The sequence below is a fragment of the Fukomys damarensis genome, unplaced genomic scaffold (genome assembly GCF_012274545.1).
Source record: "Fukomys damarensis isolate Sample0158 unplaced genomic scaffold, DMR_v1.0_HiC HiC_scaffold_21, whole genome shotgun sequence".
In the NCBI taxonomy this organism is placed as follows: domain Eukaryota; kingdom Metazoa; phylum Chordata; class Mammalia; order Rodentia; family Bathyergidae; genus Fukomys; species Fukomys damarensis.
In genome coordinates this window covers 19,529,086-19,547,236 of record NW_022900933.1, presented here as the reverse complement: position 1 = coordinate 19,547,236, position 18,151 = coordinate 19,529,086, and the positions used below count along the sequence as shown (strand labels likewise).

At 41.9% G+C, this 18,151-nt stretch overlaps 1 protein-coding gene across 8 annotated transcripts in view; it reads right to left on the bottom strand.

Moving 5' to 3' along the window:
* The window catches only part of Adck1 (aarF domain containing kinase 1), a 101,194-nt gene that overhangs the window by 63,908 nt on the left and 19,135 nt on the right, over positions 1–18,151 (bottom strand). For all 8 annotated transcript variants that reach the window (XM_019204340.2, XM_010645592.2, XM_033766786.1 and 5 more), the window contains one exon: positions 4,559–4,762. In XM_019204340.2, coding sequence (XP_019059885.1) covers positions 4,559–4,762 — 204 coding nt within the window. The remainder of the gene's footprint in view (positions 1–4,558; positions 4,763–18,151) is intronic.

Sequence of the window (18,151 nt, the reverse complement as noted above, 5' to 3'; positions counted from 1 at the left end):
ATGGTGTCAGACAGTGAGGGCTCCCTCCAATCCAAGCCAGCACTGAGGAGAGGGTCACCACGAGATAGATGCTGTCCATCTGGCACTAGTTTTACTCGAAGGGACCTAGAGTCAGGGCCCACAACAGTACAAATGGAACACAGACCTCTGCCCCTACTCTTGGACCTGCCCTGAGTTGCCTAAGGAAGCTGTCACTTGTTTATCCATTGGCTCATTAAACAAACACTGTACCTACTCTATACCTCACTGTTCTAGTGCTAAAGATGCAAGATAAAAGGACCACCATGGCCTTCATCCTCAAAGACATTCTAACTTGCAGCAGAAGATTCAAGTAACCAAGCCCATAGTGTGCACATGTGGAAGAGGAAGAGTTCTGCACACACTAGCACGAGAGGTCCAGGGAGGGCTGGAGAAGATGGCACAGAAGGGCTGGAGTCTGGCTGGGAAACCAGCACCTAGCATCATACATGGAATTTTTTAGATAGATGGACAGATGGACAAAAGGCCTTGAATCATGGATTAGCACACAGAATGGGGTGAAAACATTCCAGACAGATGGTGGGCCATGGGCACAGGCACTGAGGGCTAAGAGTGTGAGCTAAGCAGTGCAGTGTGACCCGAGCAGAGGGACATAACCACAGTCATGGTACTAATGTTTGTCAGGTTTTTGTTCCACATGAAGTGCTCTACTAAGCAACCTCTGAGGTACACACTATGGTTACCTTCATTTTGCAGAAAATGGCAGTGAGGTGCCAAGAGAATATCACTTTGCCAGGTCCAAGGCCCTGGCTCCAGAAGCCAAACTCTGCCACTCTGAGGCATCTTCATGAAACAGGTGGGAGATGGACACCAAATGGGCCAATGCCCTGCTAAGAACTGTATCCTAAAGGCAATGGGAAGAATCGAGTTACACACTAACCTCAGGAAAGGGATCAACTTAAGGCTTAACTTTCAGAGTATTTTGCTCATAACCTATACACCAATAAGACGGAAAACATAGAAGAAACGGACACATTCCTAGATAGATATGAATTACCAAAGTTGAACAAAGACCTAAAAACTCTAAAACACCCAGTATCAATCAACGAAAATGAAAACATAAATAAAAAGTTAGCAATTAAGAAAAGCCCAGACCCTGATGGCTTCACTGCTGAATTCTACAAGACATTTAAAGAAGAACTACTGTCACTACTGTTTAAGCTCTTCAGTGAAATTGAAAGGGAAGTAATACTCCCAAATTCATTCCTGGAAGCAAGCATCACCTTGATCCCCAAATCAGAGAAAGGCCCAACTGAAAAAGAGAACTATAGGCCAATCTCACTAATGAACACAGATGCAAAAATCCTTAATAAGATAGTGGCAAATAGAATGCAGAAGATCATCAAGAAGATCATACAGCCTGACCACGTGGGATTCATCCCAGGGAGGCAGGGGTGGTTCGACATGCGCAAATCAATAAATATAACACACTATATTAATAGAGCCAAGGACAAAAACCATAAGATAATCTCAATAGGTACAGAAAAAGCATTTGACAAAATACAGCATGCATTCATGATAGAAACCCTATAAAAAAATTGGATAAGTCAGTCTCTACCTCAATATGATAAAAGCCATCTATGAAAAGCCAATAACCAATATCATACTACATGGTCAAAAACTAAAATCTTTCACACTAAAATCAGGAACAAGACAAGGATGTCCACTATCACCACTCCTGTTCAATATAGTTTTGGAAACATTAGCCACAGCAATTAGACAAGAGAAAGAAATAAAAGGAATAAAGATAGGAAATAAAGAAGTTAAACTGTCATTATTTGCAGACGACATGATACTCTAAATAGAAGACCCCAAGAACTCCACCAAAAGTCTCCTAGACTTAATAGCCAAACTCAGTAAAGGAGCTGGACACAAGATCAACACAAAAATCAATAGCATTCCTATACACAAACAACAGACTCACTGAAAAAGGAACTGGAGAAGCAATTCCCTTCATAATGGCATCCAGAAAAATGATATACCTAGGAATAGCCAGGTGTGGTGGCGCACGCCTGTAATCCTAGTGCTCAGGAGGCTGAGGCAGGAGGATCACTGGGAATTTGAGACCAGTCTAGGCTACAGAGTGAGTTCCAGGGCAGCCTCAACTACATAGTGAGACCCTGTCTCAAAATATATATATATAAAAGAAAGAAATACCTACGAATCAACCTAACAAAAGAAATCAAAGACCTCTGCTTTGAAAACTATAGCACTCTGAAAAAAGAAATCAAAGAGGATATCAGAAAATGAAAAGACTTCCTTTGCTCCTGGGTAGGAAGCACCAATATAGTGAAAATGGCCATACTTCTAAAACTACTAGATAGATTCAATGCAATCCCAATTAAAATTCCAGCAGCATACTTCATGCACCTTGAGAGAACAATCCACAAATTCATTTGGAACAAGAAGAGACCTGGAATAGCAAAAGCAATTCAAGGCAATAAAGACAAGGTAGGGAGTATCACAATTCCCAACTGGAAACTACACTACAAAGCTACTGTGATAAAAACAGCATGGTACTTGAAAAGAAAAAGACCCAAGAACCAGTGGAACAGATTAGAAGATGCAGAAACAACTCCAGACACACTCAGCCACCTCATCTTTGACAAAGGAGCCAAACAACCTCACTGGAGGAAAGATAGCCTCTTTAATAAATGGTGCTGGAAAAACTGGGTTTCAACTTGCCAAAGATTAAAACTAGACCTATATCTCTCACCATGCATGAAACTAAAATCAAAAAAACTAAAGATCTAAATATTAAAACAGAAACACTAAACCGGCTGGAAGAGAGTTAGATAGAACTCTTGAAGACACTGGCATAGGAAAAGACTTTACGAACGAAACCTCAGTTGCATGTGAACTAGCGCAAAATGGGATGTCTTCTTATTAAAAAGCTTCGGCACAGCAAGAGAAGCCACCAACAGGGAGAAGAGTCAGCCCACAATGTGGGAAAAAATAAGAAGAGGCAGCAGAAGAGGAAAAAATAATTAAGATATATTGGATACATATTGAGGATATACTCCTAAATGAAATAAATAAGTCACACATCTATAAATACCAAATAGTTTCTCTGGTATGAGAAACTATAATAGTACATAAGATCCTAATGAGATAATTGACAATGTGAAATAGGAAGAAAAGGGCTAAAGATGGAGGGAAAGTGGGAAGGGTAGGGGAAAGGTAATAAGGGAAAAGAAAAGAATATAAGAAAATTTAAAAAATGGAAATAAAGTGTTTGTAAATGGGGAGGGGAGGAGGGGGTGAAGGGAGGGCAGGGACAAAGGGAAAAAATGAGAACCAAGACCTGTCATGTAAAGGTACAAGATCCCAAAATGAATGTAACTGTGCCGTATCCCTAAAATGTACCAATAAACTCAATTTAAAAAAAAGAATTAAGATATATTTTGTAAAGGTACAAATCTCCAATGGTGAATGTTATTATATCATATATCTAAAATGTACCAATAAAATTAATTTTTTTTTTAAAAAAAAGAGTATTTTGGCCAGGGATTTAACTCAGTGGTTCCACCACCGGCCTCTCAAGCACAAGTTCCTGAGTTTGATCTCAGTACCAAAAAAAAAAAAGAGAGAAAATTTTGCTCAGGAAAGTCCAGACAACCCAGAGGATTCTCTAAGAGAAGTACAAAGAGAAGGGAAGAGGAGAGGAAGCAGGAGGAGAGGAAGGTTTTAGTAGAGATCTCTGAGGGTCCTTCCAAATACAACACATAATTTCTAAATCTGAAACTGATCCACCGCTCAAATCCTTCCCTCTGCCCAGAAGCACAGAGACTAGAACAAGCCAGTCAGGGTCCACGCAACTGTGCCCACTTGGCACAAAAGGACGTCCTGCAAGTCACTGGTACGGGCTCAAGGGAATGCACCCAGGGCTGTTGTCAGAAGGTGTCATCAGGAAGCACTTCTTAAAGTTAAAGACAGCTGCCAACAGAACAGGCTACCCTGGGTAACAAGTAAGAGAGTAAACCTCCTTTTCCTGGGAGTGAGCGAGCAGAGGCTGATGGATGCTGACCAGAGTTGCTCCAGAGAAGACAAAGCACTGAAGTCTTGGGCAGCTTACTGATGATGCCAGCGCAGAGCGGTGCACTAGAGTCACTTACAGGGCTCCTGGACACTTGACCTTAGCACCATCAGCCTCCATCCTTCGTCTGCAAAATGGGGCTAATAACAGTACCTACCTCACATGTTTGCCATGAGGATGAGATAATGTGGAACACAGCACAGCGGTCAGTATGCACTAAGCCCTCAGTGATCGACAGACGTTAGGCTGAACAATATGAATCACGTTAGGTTCCCAACCAAAACAGTTAAAAACACACATTCATATTTAATATTTTTTAGTGAGCACCACCAAAGTTCCTTCTGATCTGATTTCAACATGAAGTTGCGGTGACATCTGGTGCTGCTTGAATGGTGAACCCCAGTGTCCTGGCTCTGCCAGGGCCTTTGCAAAAGCACCCTTCCCAGCCCCTTCCCAGCTCCTTCCCCCAGCAGGGCTGGGTACCTCCTTGCCCAGGTCTTCACGAATGACCTGGCGGACCTCCTGCATGCTGCTCTGCGGGGCCTGGCTATGCAGCACCTTCAGCGTGCTCGTGTACTCCTCTGGCAGCAGGTAGTCCAGAGCCCCCAGGTGCTGGCCCACCTTGATGAAGGTTCCCCGGTTGGCACAGCAGAGCTCACAGAGACGCCGGGCAGAGCGGAGATGCACCTGCAAGGAGAGAGGCCAGGGCCAGAGAAGTGTGAGGGTAGGCTATTCGCCAGACACATTCCCCTTCTCTGCCCTCTGCTTGAAGACCTTCACTTACTCTCCAGTGGCCAGGGTGTACACACACATACACACACACATACACACATGCATGCCCTCCCATCTCCTGTACCCAGCCAGAACAGTCAATTTCAATCACACTGAGGCCAGTCTCTGTGTCTGATATTTCCATTTTCCTTCCTTCCACCAAAAACTTTCCTGGTTAGGTACCACTCCCTAGAAATGAGTGTTCAAGCCTTTTAGCCAAATTGAATAGACTAGGGATTCATTCCAGGGTACATAGAGTTCCCGTGTCTGCCACACGCCCATCAAACATACTGATAATACTTCGTGTTGGATCTCTACAACTGATAAAACATGGGCATATACATTTTGTCTTTTAATCCTCAAGGCAGCTCAGGGAGGTGGGTGTTGGTACGTTTACAGATGAGAAACGCAGTTATTTTGTTTATAAAATAACTAATAAATATCAAAGGAAAGGCTAGAAAACACTCCAGGTCTACAGCTTTTTTAATCCAGTAATCTTTAGCATGGAACTCCTATTTACCTGGGGAATGTGACTGGGAGAGATCAGCCACAGGGAGCAGGCAGCTAGGCATGGCCCCTCACCACCAGCATCCCTGGGCAACCCTGGCCTGCTCTATCAGGACCTGACTTCCAGCCTTGGGATAGAGGGTCCTTATCCCACCCTTGCTCATGGTCCCCAAGTCCCAGAAGGAGCAGATGCTGTATATGTTTGCTACTTCTCTACTGTCAGAATCTCCTTTTACAACTTCTAGGAACTAACCACCTTTTACTAGTTCTTAACTCTATATATTAAATTTTCCTTGTTCAAACTACTGGTGTGACCAGAACCTAGCTGATGCACAGGTTTGGACTCTCAACTTGAATTTCAAGAGGAGAAGATAAGCAAAGGCATAAGAGTGTATGTGTGTGTTGCTCTGTATGTATATTTGTGCATGTGTGTTTCTATGTGCATGTGTGGAGATCACTGCCTGTGTTGTTGTATGTGCATATCTGTGTGTACACACATGTGCTGCTGACACACCAGCTCCATTCTTTTCTTTAGACTGGGTTTGCCTGTATCTTTGTCTCTACCACTGACAGCCCTCAGAAGCACTGACCACACCCTGTTCAACTCTCCCAGAAAGAAACAGAGTTAGAGACCTACTACCCCTCACCTATGGCTTGAATCAGGATGAGCTGGGTATCTCTTGCCACAAAGTGATGCCCTTTCAAGACACTGTCTGGGCAATGCAGGGAGCCCTCTCTGGTCACCCACACCCAAAAAGGCCAGCCCATGCCCAGCTCACCAGTTACCTGGCACATCTTGAGAACTGAAGCCATGTGTGTCTGCTCTACACTCTATGTACCTCAAAGCAAGTTGGTTGTGCCAGTGTCTAAATACACATTTATGACAAAGAAGGGCTACACACTAACAAAACTACCACCCCTGAGACTAACTCAGCACCTACCACATAGAACTCCCACATTTCCACTAAACAGCCCCCAAACTCCCCTTCAGCCAGTTTCACACACACACACACACACACACACACACACACACACACACACACACACAGGTGAGGGGCACTGCCAATCACCAAAATCCTAAAATATCTTTTGAAGGTGAAAAGACATAGATGCTGAAGAGTACAGTGGGCATTCTAGTCTCCAGGGTCGCTTTCCTGCTCCAGCTCTCAGAGCTTCACCTTGCGCTAGGATCAGAAACTAGGCCCCTTTCAACTTTCAGGAAGCCACTGACTTGGTGCACAAACACTTCCTGTCCCAGCATTCACTCACTGCATGGCATCATGAAGCACTAAGCCTATTGGCAGCAGGGAATAAATGAGGTGTGATCAAAAAGTATGGTGGATGCTTACATTTTATTAAATTTATTACAGTAAGTCATGTTGCCATTTGTGCTAAGACTGCTGTAACCAATGACTGCTTCTCAGACAGAAATTTTTAGTCTTATATAAATGGAATCTAAAGCCCACATTCTTGTTTTGCCTGTCCTTTTTCATTCAATAGAATTATACTGAGATTTATTTACGTGTTGCATGTATCAACAGGTAATTCTTTTTTCTTGCTGAGTAGTGCTCCACTGTGTGAATATACCACAATATATTTATTGGCTCATCAGTTAGTGGGCATTTGGGTTGCTTCCAGTTTGGGAAAATCAATAAATGTTTTCATTTCTTGTGGCTAAATATTTATAAATATAGTATTAAATTATACAACAGGTATACGTTTGACTTTTTAAGAATCTGTCACATAGTCAATGTAACTGTACCATTTTACATTCCAACAGTGGTAGAGACTTCCTCCTCATCCTCCCAATTCTCAGTATTGTAAATCTTTTTCATTTTAGTCATTCTATTAGGTGTGAAGTGCCATCTCAGGAGGGTTTAAAATTTGCATTTCCCTAATAACTAATAACGTGGAATATCTTTTCATCTATCTGCCATCTCTGTATCTTATGGGGTGAAATGTCTGTTTAAATCTTTTGCCCATTTTTAATGAGTTATTTATTATTGAGTTAGAAGACTTCTTTATATATTCTATAAACAAGTACTTTATCATACACAGGATCTGCAAATGTTTTCTCCCCATGTGTGGCTGATCTTTCCATTCTTTTGTGCAACTTGTCAGAATCATAATGGAGTCACTGTGTCAAAGCCTAACAAAATAAAGCCAGAAAGTTATGAAGAAGGGCCCTAAGCATACATGCCTATAATAAAAACTAGTACATTCATGGATTGGGCTCTTGCATACATATGCTGTAATCAAAACTTTTGCCAAGGACTTCCTAAACCACAGCTTGCTATATACATCACAAAGATGGCTAGCAGGCTGTACAAGGACAGTCGATGACACACTGTCTCTATTCATGAACTTATGTCTACTCCTGAGATAAGATCCTGTAACTAGTATTCTCTGTATTTCCAAATAAATTACATGTACTCCCCTCTTTTGCTTTTAAATCTTCCTCCTATCTCAACCTCTTTGGATATGTATGGTCCCCACAGCACATACATTCCAGATTATAATCTTTAGCTACTCTTGATTAAATTCAGAATTTCTTGCAGAATAGCTCCGCGTTTGCTATTGAGGTTAACACTCCTAACTGTACTTTTAGTTTCACATCTGAGTGTGTGATCCACTTGGAACCAACTTCTATTTTCATTGTGAGGTATGAATCAAAGTTCAGTTTTTCATAAGAATATCTAATTATTCTAGCACTGCTAAACAGACAAATCTTTCTCAACTTAACTGTCTTTACATCTTTATAAAAAATTAATTGTCCAGGGCCAGGGATTTAGCTAAGCGGTTCGGTGGTCTGCCTTGCAAGCGCAAGGACCCGAGTTCAATAACCGGTACCAAAAAAAAAAAAAAACTAATTGTCCATATTTGTGCGGGTCTATTTCCGGACCCTGTTCTGTTAAAAATGATCAGTTTGTCTATCTTAACATCAACACTACACTGTCTCTATTATGATAGCTTTATAATAAGTCTTGAAATCAGGTAGTGTTAGTACTCCAACTTTGCTCCTTTTTCAGTGTTGTTTTCTAGCATGCCTGGCACTTAAAATTGGCTTCTCAGTTCGGAATTTTAGAATCAGTTTGTCAAATTTCTACACCAAAAAAAAAGCCTGCTGGGATTTTTACTGGGATAGTTAGGAATCTGTACAGAATTCCATGGGGAGAATACATATTTTAACAGTATCACATCTTCTGATCTATGAACATGATATATCGTCTTATATTTTCTTTCATTTCTCTCAGCAATATATTGATACAGATATTTCATTTTAGAAACTTTTCTGAAGGAAAGAGTCCAAGATATGGAAGAAAAACATATGCAAAAAGATGCTCATTATATCTTAATTATAATAGACAAATATCTGTGTAGATGCAACCTAAAAGTGGGAAAGGAGATTAGTTAACTAAATCATGGCACGGCCACACATAGAATCTTGAGTAGTCAATTTAAAATGAAGACTATGAAGACTAACACAGAAAACTGCTAAAGACAACATATTAGATGAGAAAAGCAGTTCATTTTCTTTATAGAATCCTATGGATATATATAACAGGAATGAGTTAGAACAACGTATATTAAAATTATAATGAGTTCAGGCTGATAAAATTTTTTCTCAAGTCCCTGAATTTTTAATAGTATAGCTACAGCTTTAATGGTTTCTTTTTTATTTTTACATTGAAATATAATTCACATATCATGAAATTTGTCATTTTAATGTATACGATTCATGGTTTTTTATATATTAACTAATTTAGTATTTTCACTAATTCCAGAACACAGAAACTATCTTTTTAATCTACTATATTACCTTAGTCACACTTAATACATATCCACCCTAATATTCAATATGAAAGCCCCTTTTCTTCATTCAGTTGATCAGTACTCATTAACAGACAAGAAAAACTATACTGTAAACATCCAAGTACGCATGATTTTCCTATTATCTTGTGTTTTACTAACAGTCAACTCAGTTAATGATTTCATATTAAAATGAAGATCAAACTTAAGTTACCAAATCCCTCATCAGTACAACGCAAGTACCAATAGGTCCCTGATTTATAATTTTCACAGGTTGTTCTCTACAATCTTTGGTCTCTATTTGATCTGACCTAATCCTAGGAAACAAAATCTGCTCTTCATATTATGGCCTATAATTATGGTCTCCATGTGAATGCACAATCCTTCACAATGCACTCAGTCTTCCCTGCACACTGTCTCCCTGATCCAGGCAAGAGCCTTGATATGGGTGCTATCATTCTCTTAGTAGCAAAAATACAGGACCTGCAGCTCAAAAAGTTTAGGGTCGTGTCAAAGTTAATAATAGAAGAATAATAGAAAAGCTGTCCAGAGCCAAAGGCGTGCACAGATCCAGCACCACTTCACACGTGGTTACCAGTATAGGAGACATTTCATCACCTCACTATAAATTCCGGGAGCCCTTCAACCCGGAACATTCCACGGGAAAGCAGCGGGTCTCTCAGAGCAACCCTGAGCAACACTGCAGACATGGGGATTGTGTCCAGCAAGGATCTAGAAGGACAATACAACGTAAATGAAACATTCTAATTGGCTACTAATTCTCCCCCCCCACTATTTTTTTTAAGTGTATTGGTACAATTTAGATAAGCATAATGATCACATTCATCATAGGGAACTTGCAACTGTACATGATATATCCTGTACATGATATATACTTTTTTCTCATTCCCTTTCCCTCCCTTCAACCCCTCCTCCCCTCCCTATTTACATAAGCTTTGTTTCCATTCTTTCTTTCTTCATTTTTTCTTTCCCTTCTTTTCTTCCTCACCCCTTCCACTTTCCTTTTGAACAATTTCTTCCTATTTCACAATATCTATTATACATTTCGGTCCTTATTTATACTTTCCATTTCTCACACCAGAGATGACACAATGTGATATTTACACATGTGTGTTCAATTTATTTCACTTAAGAGTATGGTTCTAAGGTACAACCATTTACCTAGAAATGGTTCACATTTATCCTTCTTTGTGGCTGAGTAGTATTCCATTGTGTAGAAAATCACATCTTTTTTAAATACATTCATTAGTTGATGGGCATTCGGGTTGTTTTCCCAATCACCCAGAAAATACTACTACAAAGACTCAACAATTAGGATCTCATCTTATTAAAAAGCATTTGCATAGGAAAAGAAATCACCAAAAGAGTGAAAAGACAGCCCACAGAGTGGAAAAAGAATTTTAACTAATTGTTTCTCAGACAAAAAACTAATATCTAGAACCTGGAAAGAATTGAAAAAAAAAAACAGACCCCTCAAATTTAAAGACCCAATCCAAAAATGGGTATCTGAGATGCATGCATGCTTCTCAGATGAAGTAGAAATGTCAAATAAATACATGAGAAAATGTTCAACATCACTGATCATTCAAGAGATGCAAATTAACACAACACTGAGATTCTATCTCAACCCAGAAAGAGTGGCTGCTATCAAAAAATCAACCAACAACAAATGCTGGCAAGGCTGTGGGGTAAAGGAACCCTGCTCCACCACTGCTGCAACCACTGTGGAAATCACTGTGGCGATTCTCAAAAAACTAGGATAAGAAGTCCCATTTTACCCAGCCATTCCCCTCCTGGGTATTTTCTCAAAAGAATTAACTGGCTACTAATTCTGGCATTCTACTTGGCTGAGTAAGAACAACAGCTTTCCTTAGCAGTTTTGCTTTCTGCAGTCTTAGTTACCTATGGTCAGCTGTAATCTGAAAACAGTGAATAGAAAATCACAGAAATAAACAGCTCATAAATTTTAAATTGTACACCATTCTGAGCAGCATGATGAAGCCTTGCTCTGTCCTGCTCCATTCAGCCCAAGATGTGAATCATCCCTAAGCCCAGCGTGTCCAGCCATTGGTCACTTAGTTCCACTAGTCAACCGATCAACTGTCTCCACTAACCACTGTGAAGTTCACTTCAAGCCAATGCCACATCTGAGTCCTGCAACCTGGATCATCTCTCACTGGTGTCAGATGAGACCCTCTCTCCCTGCTGCCTCCCTCAGGAAATCTAGTAGAAGTGGGATCTAAGGCCAAAGCCACTGACATGATAAGATGCAAGGATAGAGGTTCCTTCACATCAAGCATTGTGTTTCCAAAAGGTTCTAGTCAAAAGGGAAATGCTCCTTGGTGCTAACAACACAGGGAACTGAGGTCACCTCTGCAGGAGTTTCTTTACCTATCTCTTTCCAAACATGACAACCAACCCAGAGCCAAGTTCTACAGAATGGGATGGGTTCTAAATACAGGTTCTGTTTCAAAGAAGGCCATCAGAATAGTTGGAAGCATGGGTATTTAGGGAGGCCAGTTGCTAGTGGCTGCACATGCTTAATGAGTGTGCCAGGCAGCTTCCAAGGATACTTGCATTTTAATAGGGAACAGAGTTGTAGGCCAAAGGAATTACTCTCTAATGGTGGAATTACAAGCATCAACAATGATTTAGGGAAAGAAAGTTGTTCCAGCATCCCTGAAATCCCAGCAAATGAACTAATGTGACTGCGCAAACCCTCACCAAACAGCAAATGAGCTACAAATTTAAGAGATTAATAATATTATTACTGGCAACTTGTGACTCGGCCTGCCAGTGAGTAACCCTGTCCCCACAAAGACAACCCTAGATGCCCACAGGAGCCCAGGATGGGCACTCTTTGGTCTGGAAAGCTTCCACTTGGGAACCTAGTTGCCAGAAAAGCTGAAGAGAACCCTTCCCTCCATCTGCCCCTTAATCACACACACTGAGAAGATACATAATTAACTTGTTCTAACAGTTGCTCTGTGGCTGGAAGAGTAAGGGCATTTCTGGGATGGCAATTACAGACAAGAAAAACAAATGTTAGGCTGTGAGCAGAATAATACACCCAGCCAGCCTGCCTATCTTCCTTTCTGCTTCTTTCTCACATTGCTTTTTCAGGCCACAGGCCTGGATATGGGACGAATTTTGGTTTTAGTTTTCATTTCTTCACAGCCTTGTTCTCTTGGGGCCAAGTGGGAAGGAACAGAAAACAAAATACAGGTAAAATGAAAATACAGGTAAGGAGTCTTCACTACTCAAACTGAGAGCTGTTCTAGGCACAAAGCTTATGGCTCAGACACAATGTGATGATTAGCAGGCAGGGCACCTGGGGAACAGCTGGCCACACACAGGAGTAGATGAAACAAGAGACTTCTTGTGAATTTCCTTGCTTGTGATAATGACATTGTGATTATACAGAAAAATGTCAGTTTTCAGAAGTGCATAATGAAATTAGAGGTGAAATGCCATGATTTCTACAATTTACTTTAAATTTCTTCCGCAATAAATAAATAAATAAATGATTGAAAGAACTACAGCAAAAAAAATTTTTTAGGTCTAGGTAGCAGATAGGAGATTCATCATCATATTATTCTCTGTACTTTATAATGATACTTGGAATTTTTCATACAGAGATTTTCTTTTTCCTTTAAGATTCAAAAGCAGATTCCCACCTGCTGTTCCCAGTCCTTCACTGTGACCCTGGAGACCCTATGTGCTCAACCTGTGTCAGCCTCACTCCTCTCATTTGTATTTCATGCCCTATTTATTATCCACTCTACTCTGTCACACTGGCCTCCGTTCAGGTCCTTGAACAAGCCAAGCTCATTTCTACCTCCAGGCTTTTAGGTGTGTAGTTAGTTCCCTCTTGCCAGGGCTGGCTTCCTGGACATTCAACCCCTGTTGGTGAATCTTGATTTTCAACTTGACTGGATTAAGAGATGCCCACAAAAGAGACTGGATTGTGAAGGCACTAACTTCATCAGTAACTTAATCTACTGATGAGATCGTAATTTAATGGCATTTTTGGGAGGTGATGGAAACAGGCAGTGAGGACTGGTTGGAGGGATTGGATCATGGAAGCGTGACCACCTCAGTCCATTTCTTTCTGGCTCTTCTCCTCTTCTGTGCTTCTTGGCTTCAATGAGGTAAGCAGCTTTCCCCCCACTGTGCCCTTCTGCCATGATGCTTGTGCACTAGAGCCAGACAACCATGGACGGAAACCTCTGAAACCCTGAGCCAAATAAACCTCTCCTTTTAAATTGTGTATATCAGGTACTTGATCATAGCAATGAAAAGCTGAGTAAGACACAACCTTAACCTTTACTCAGATGAGCCCTGAGTTTATGGCTTAATGCCCTAAAGCCACTTTGGAAAACAGAATAATGCCTTTGTCCCCTAAAGATGTCCATGTCCCGATCCCTCGAACCCAAGAATATGTAACTTACGTGACAAAAAGACAATAAGCTTGCAGAAGAAATCAAGGTTACTGATAATAAGCTGAATTTGAAGTAGCCAAATTATCCCGGATTACCCAGATAGACCCTCATAATCACCATGGCTTTTATAAGTAGATGAGAAAGGCAGAAGAAAACCAGAGAGAAGACAACATGAGAACTGGGTCAACATTATGGCACTGAAGAAAAGAAAACAAGGAGATGAATTCTCCCCTACAGCCTCCACGAGAAACTCAGTCCTGCTGACAGCTTCACTTTTTCCCAGTGAGAATCACTTCAGGCTCCTGACCTCCAGAACGATAAGACAATAAATTCATACTGTTTTAAGCCACTGTATTTCTGATAATTTGTTATGGCACCTAGAGGAAACTCATATAGTGGCTGCCTTTTTTTTTGGGTATCAAGGATTGAATCCAGGTCTCACACATGCTAGGCAAGAGCTCTACCACTGAGCTACACCCCCAGCTCTTTAACTTTACTTTTGAATTCATATTTTTAAGTGAAATCTGGTGAGACAGTGGACATGCTCTGGGAATTCACCTTCACATACAGTCCTGTTTCCTCTGTATGCGTTCTTGGCTGCCATTCCCAGTCCTCGGCTTCCCCCCAGTTTCCCTAACACAGCCTGCAGTAATGACAGCTCTCTGCCTAGGGTGGCAGCCAGGTCATGTTATTCTGCCATTGCTCTTCATCCCGGCAGGAGGCCTAGGCACAGACACCTAGAGTCAGGGGAGAGTCAGGGTCCTATAAGTGCCATGCAGCTTCCACACCAATCCACGGCTAGAATTAGCACAAATTCAAAAAGCAACATGGCCTCTCACCACCATCTGGACTCCCCCAGGCTAGACCTGAGCACAGCCCAGCATTAAGATTGTGATCTCTCAGGCTGGGGATTTAGCTCAGTGGTTCTGCTGCCGGCCTTGCAAGTGCAAGGGCCCAAGTTTGATCCCTAGTACAAAAAAAAAAAAAAAAAAAAAAAAGTTCGTGATCTCTGGAGAATGGGTTGAGACAGAGCCCTACAAAAAGGGAGACTGACTTCCTCACCTCCAGTCAGTCAGAGGCACACTTTATTTTGCATGGGGGCCCATAATCGACACAGCAGCCCTGCCTCCTCCTCTAGTTGTCATCCCTCTTCTCCTGCTGGTTCACAGATCACTCTTCAGAGTCAACGGAAAAGCCCCATATCTGAGAGCCTTCCCCCAGCCCAACCTTCAGTTACTCTTTATCCCATAACTACATTTTGTCTCCTTCAAGGCACTTAGCAAGAGCTAAAATTATTGCAGTATTTCCTTCACCAGTGGAGTGTATACTGAGGCCACTGTGCATCATGACTGTTTCTAAGTGCACAAACACAGCAGAAAGCAAAACAACTGGAGCCCCAGCCCTCCTGGAGCAGATTCCCTCGTGGGTTCTATCAATTATTATTTATCATGTACCTTTCAAGAGTAGAACCCTGTATACCTAGTGCAGAGTAGGTATGCCTGGCACATAACACGTGTTCAATACTTGCTGTTCAAATGGCTGAATGAATAGCAGCTTGGATATTCTGCGCTGTGCCCAGCACAGCATGGAGACATCCCTCTTCATCACATAGATGGCAGGGAGTGAAGATCTAGTCCACACACAAAAAATTAGACAGTAAGAGAGGCCTACAGACTGCTCTGGGATGGGAGAGGAGATAGTACCCCAGCTCCCAAACCAACTTGCCTTAAATTAGCCTCACATATGTCCCACAATTATCAGTCAACAGTTCATTTGTATATTTAAGTGAAATTATTCTGCTAATTGGACATATGTCTCATGGTTCTACGAGGAAAAGTCTATTAAAAAGTCTTGCTGTAACAGCCAAGAGCTTTGAGCATAGTTTTATTTAGAGACAGGAAGAGTGCTGAGTAGATTTTAATTTGGTAGCAAATAGCTGCTTGGGGCCAAGACAGTGAGAAGCAGGAAGTCAAGAATAAGCTATTAGATTATCGCCGCTGTTAACGAGCATCTCGACCACCCTTATAGCAGAAGCGAGCCTTCCATTAGCTTTATTAACATGTCATGGCCTTCCCTCTCCATGTCATTCTAGCCCTTCCCATTTTGGAGACGTGGCCACTGAGGCAAGAGAAATAAATCTTGTCCAAGCCCTTATAAATCTGTTCTCACAATCCCTGCAGCCAGACCTCTGGAGCACACAAAAGTATGAGATATTTTGTTTTGTTTTGTTCTGGGGACTTGTTTTCTTTGTTTTGTTTTGTTTTGTTTTGAGACAGCGTCTCACTATACAAGCCAGGCTGACCTTGAACTTACTACATAACATCTCAAATTCACAGTCCTGCCTCAGGCCCAGATGAACAGCTCACAGAGTTTCAGGAGAAACGATGGAACTGAGGGGATGACACTGCTGGCCTAGAAGGGCCTTGAAGGCTCACCTGGTCCAGAGAAACTGGGAAGCACAAAGGTCACAAGTACAGCAGAAGCCACACCATTTGGGATTAAATCCAAGCTCCTGTGATGGGTTGAATGGTGTCCCTCAAAAAGAAATATCCAGCCGGGCATGGTGGTGCACACCTGTAATCCCAGCACTTGGAAGGCTGAGGCAGGAGGATTGCTGTGAGTTCAAGACCAGCCTGGGCTATATAGTGAGTTCCAGGGCAGTCTCAACTACATAGTGAGATCCAGTCTCAAACCCCCCCCAAAAAAAAGAAAGAAAGAAATGTCCATATCCTAACCCCTCAAACATGTGACTGTAATGAGTTTCCTTATTTGGAAAAATAACTGGGTTTGTTTGTGTTTGTTTGTAGTGGGAATTGAACTCAGGGCCTTTACACTGAGCTACAGTCCCAACCCTTTTTCACTTTTTACTTTGAAACAAGATCTTGCTAAATTGCCCATGCTGAGCTCAAACTTATAATCTCTCTGTCTCAGCCTCCCAGAATGCTAAGATTATAGGTGTGTACTATCATACCCAGCTGTAAAAAAAAAGTTTTTTCAGATGTAAGTAAATTACAGATTTTCAGGTGAGATCATCCTAAATTATCCAGGTAGGCCCTAAATCCAATGACAAATGTCCTTATAAGAAAGAGAAGAGATCAGAGTGGCAGTTGGAGTGATGCAGCCACAAGGAACGCCTGGAGCTGGTAGAAGAGGCAATGGATTCTTTCCTTGAGCCCCCAGAAACAGCATGGCCCTGTCTGTACTTTGATTTCAGAATTCTGGCCTCTAGAACTACAGAAGAATACATTCTATTGTCTTAAACCACCAGATTTGTGGTAAGCTTTTATGGCAATCACAGGAAAGTAATGTACCCATGTACCCACTTACTAGCTGTGGGCCCAAGGAGAAGTCAGTCGATCAGTCTGAGCCTCATTTTCTTCATCTGTAAAATGGGGGTGATGACAATGCTATCTACCTTTTAGGGTTGTTGTGAGAGTTAAGTGAGATAATAGAGAGTCCTTAGCACAGTACCCATCCTATAATTACTGTTCAGTAAATGCAACCACTTGTTCTTAACATCAGAGAAGCCCAGCCATAGTCTGCAAAGAGGTCTGAGACAGACAAGCGTGGGCAGAAGCTGGAGTTTCTCCAGCTGCTTCCCCTCTGAGTGCCTGGCATCAAATGCAGGCTAAACGCTGGGCACAGCACCTGGGGGGCAATGCATTCTGCCACCTGGCAGACATACATGGCAGGGGCAGGTGGAGAGCAGCTCTGTGGCAGTGGGCAGCCGCCCTGTGTGTCTGGGCAACACACCCAAGCAAGGGAGTCACAGACACACAAACCAGGAGCCAGCGAATGGCAGCACTCATGATGCTAAGGTGAGCAGCTGCCCAGAAAACAGCAACACCCCCACCTCCAGAAACCCAGGGGATTGTTTCATTTTATTAACAATCGTGGCCTCTGGGAAGGGATGACTACTATGGAAGCAAATCCCATCCCATCGGGCATCTCTGAGCAGAAGCAGCCCCAGGAGGCAATCAGGATGAGATAAGAGAAGAAAAGAGCTGGAAAGACAGTGATCAAACTCAAAAGGTGAAGGCAGTGGTGGGTGCCAGCCCCAGTCTGGCTGAGCACCTGCTACAGATGGCCCAGCCCTGCTTCTCAAAGTGCTACCCTGCCCCAGCGATGGTGTGCAAAACATGGCCCAAGAGGCACTCTCACGTGGCACCCTGAACACTTATTTGTGTAAGCATTAGAGAGAGAGAAAGAGAACGGTCAAACCTGTAATTTCACAGATATTTTGCCTGAAACAAAATCAAGTAAATGAAAAAAAAAAAGTCAACAGAATGAAAAGCATCATTGGAATACCTAAACAACTGCTTATAGAGAAATGTGTGGCGTTGATAGTGAATTCTAGAAGGTACTTGTTCTATTCATGTAAAAAGAAGGCTGGAAAAATGAGAATCAAGACCTGTCATGTAAAGGTACAAGATCCCAGTAATGAATGTAACTGTACTGTATACCTAGAATGTACCAATAAACTCAATAAAAAGAAAAAAATAAATAAAATAAAAAAATAAAAATA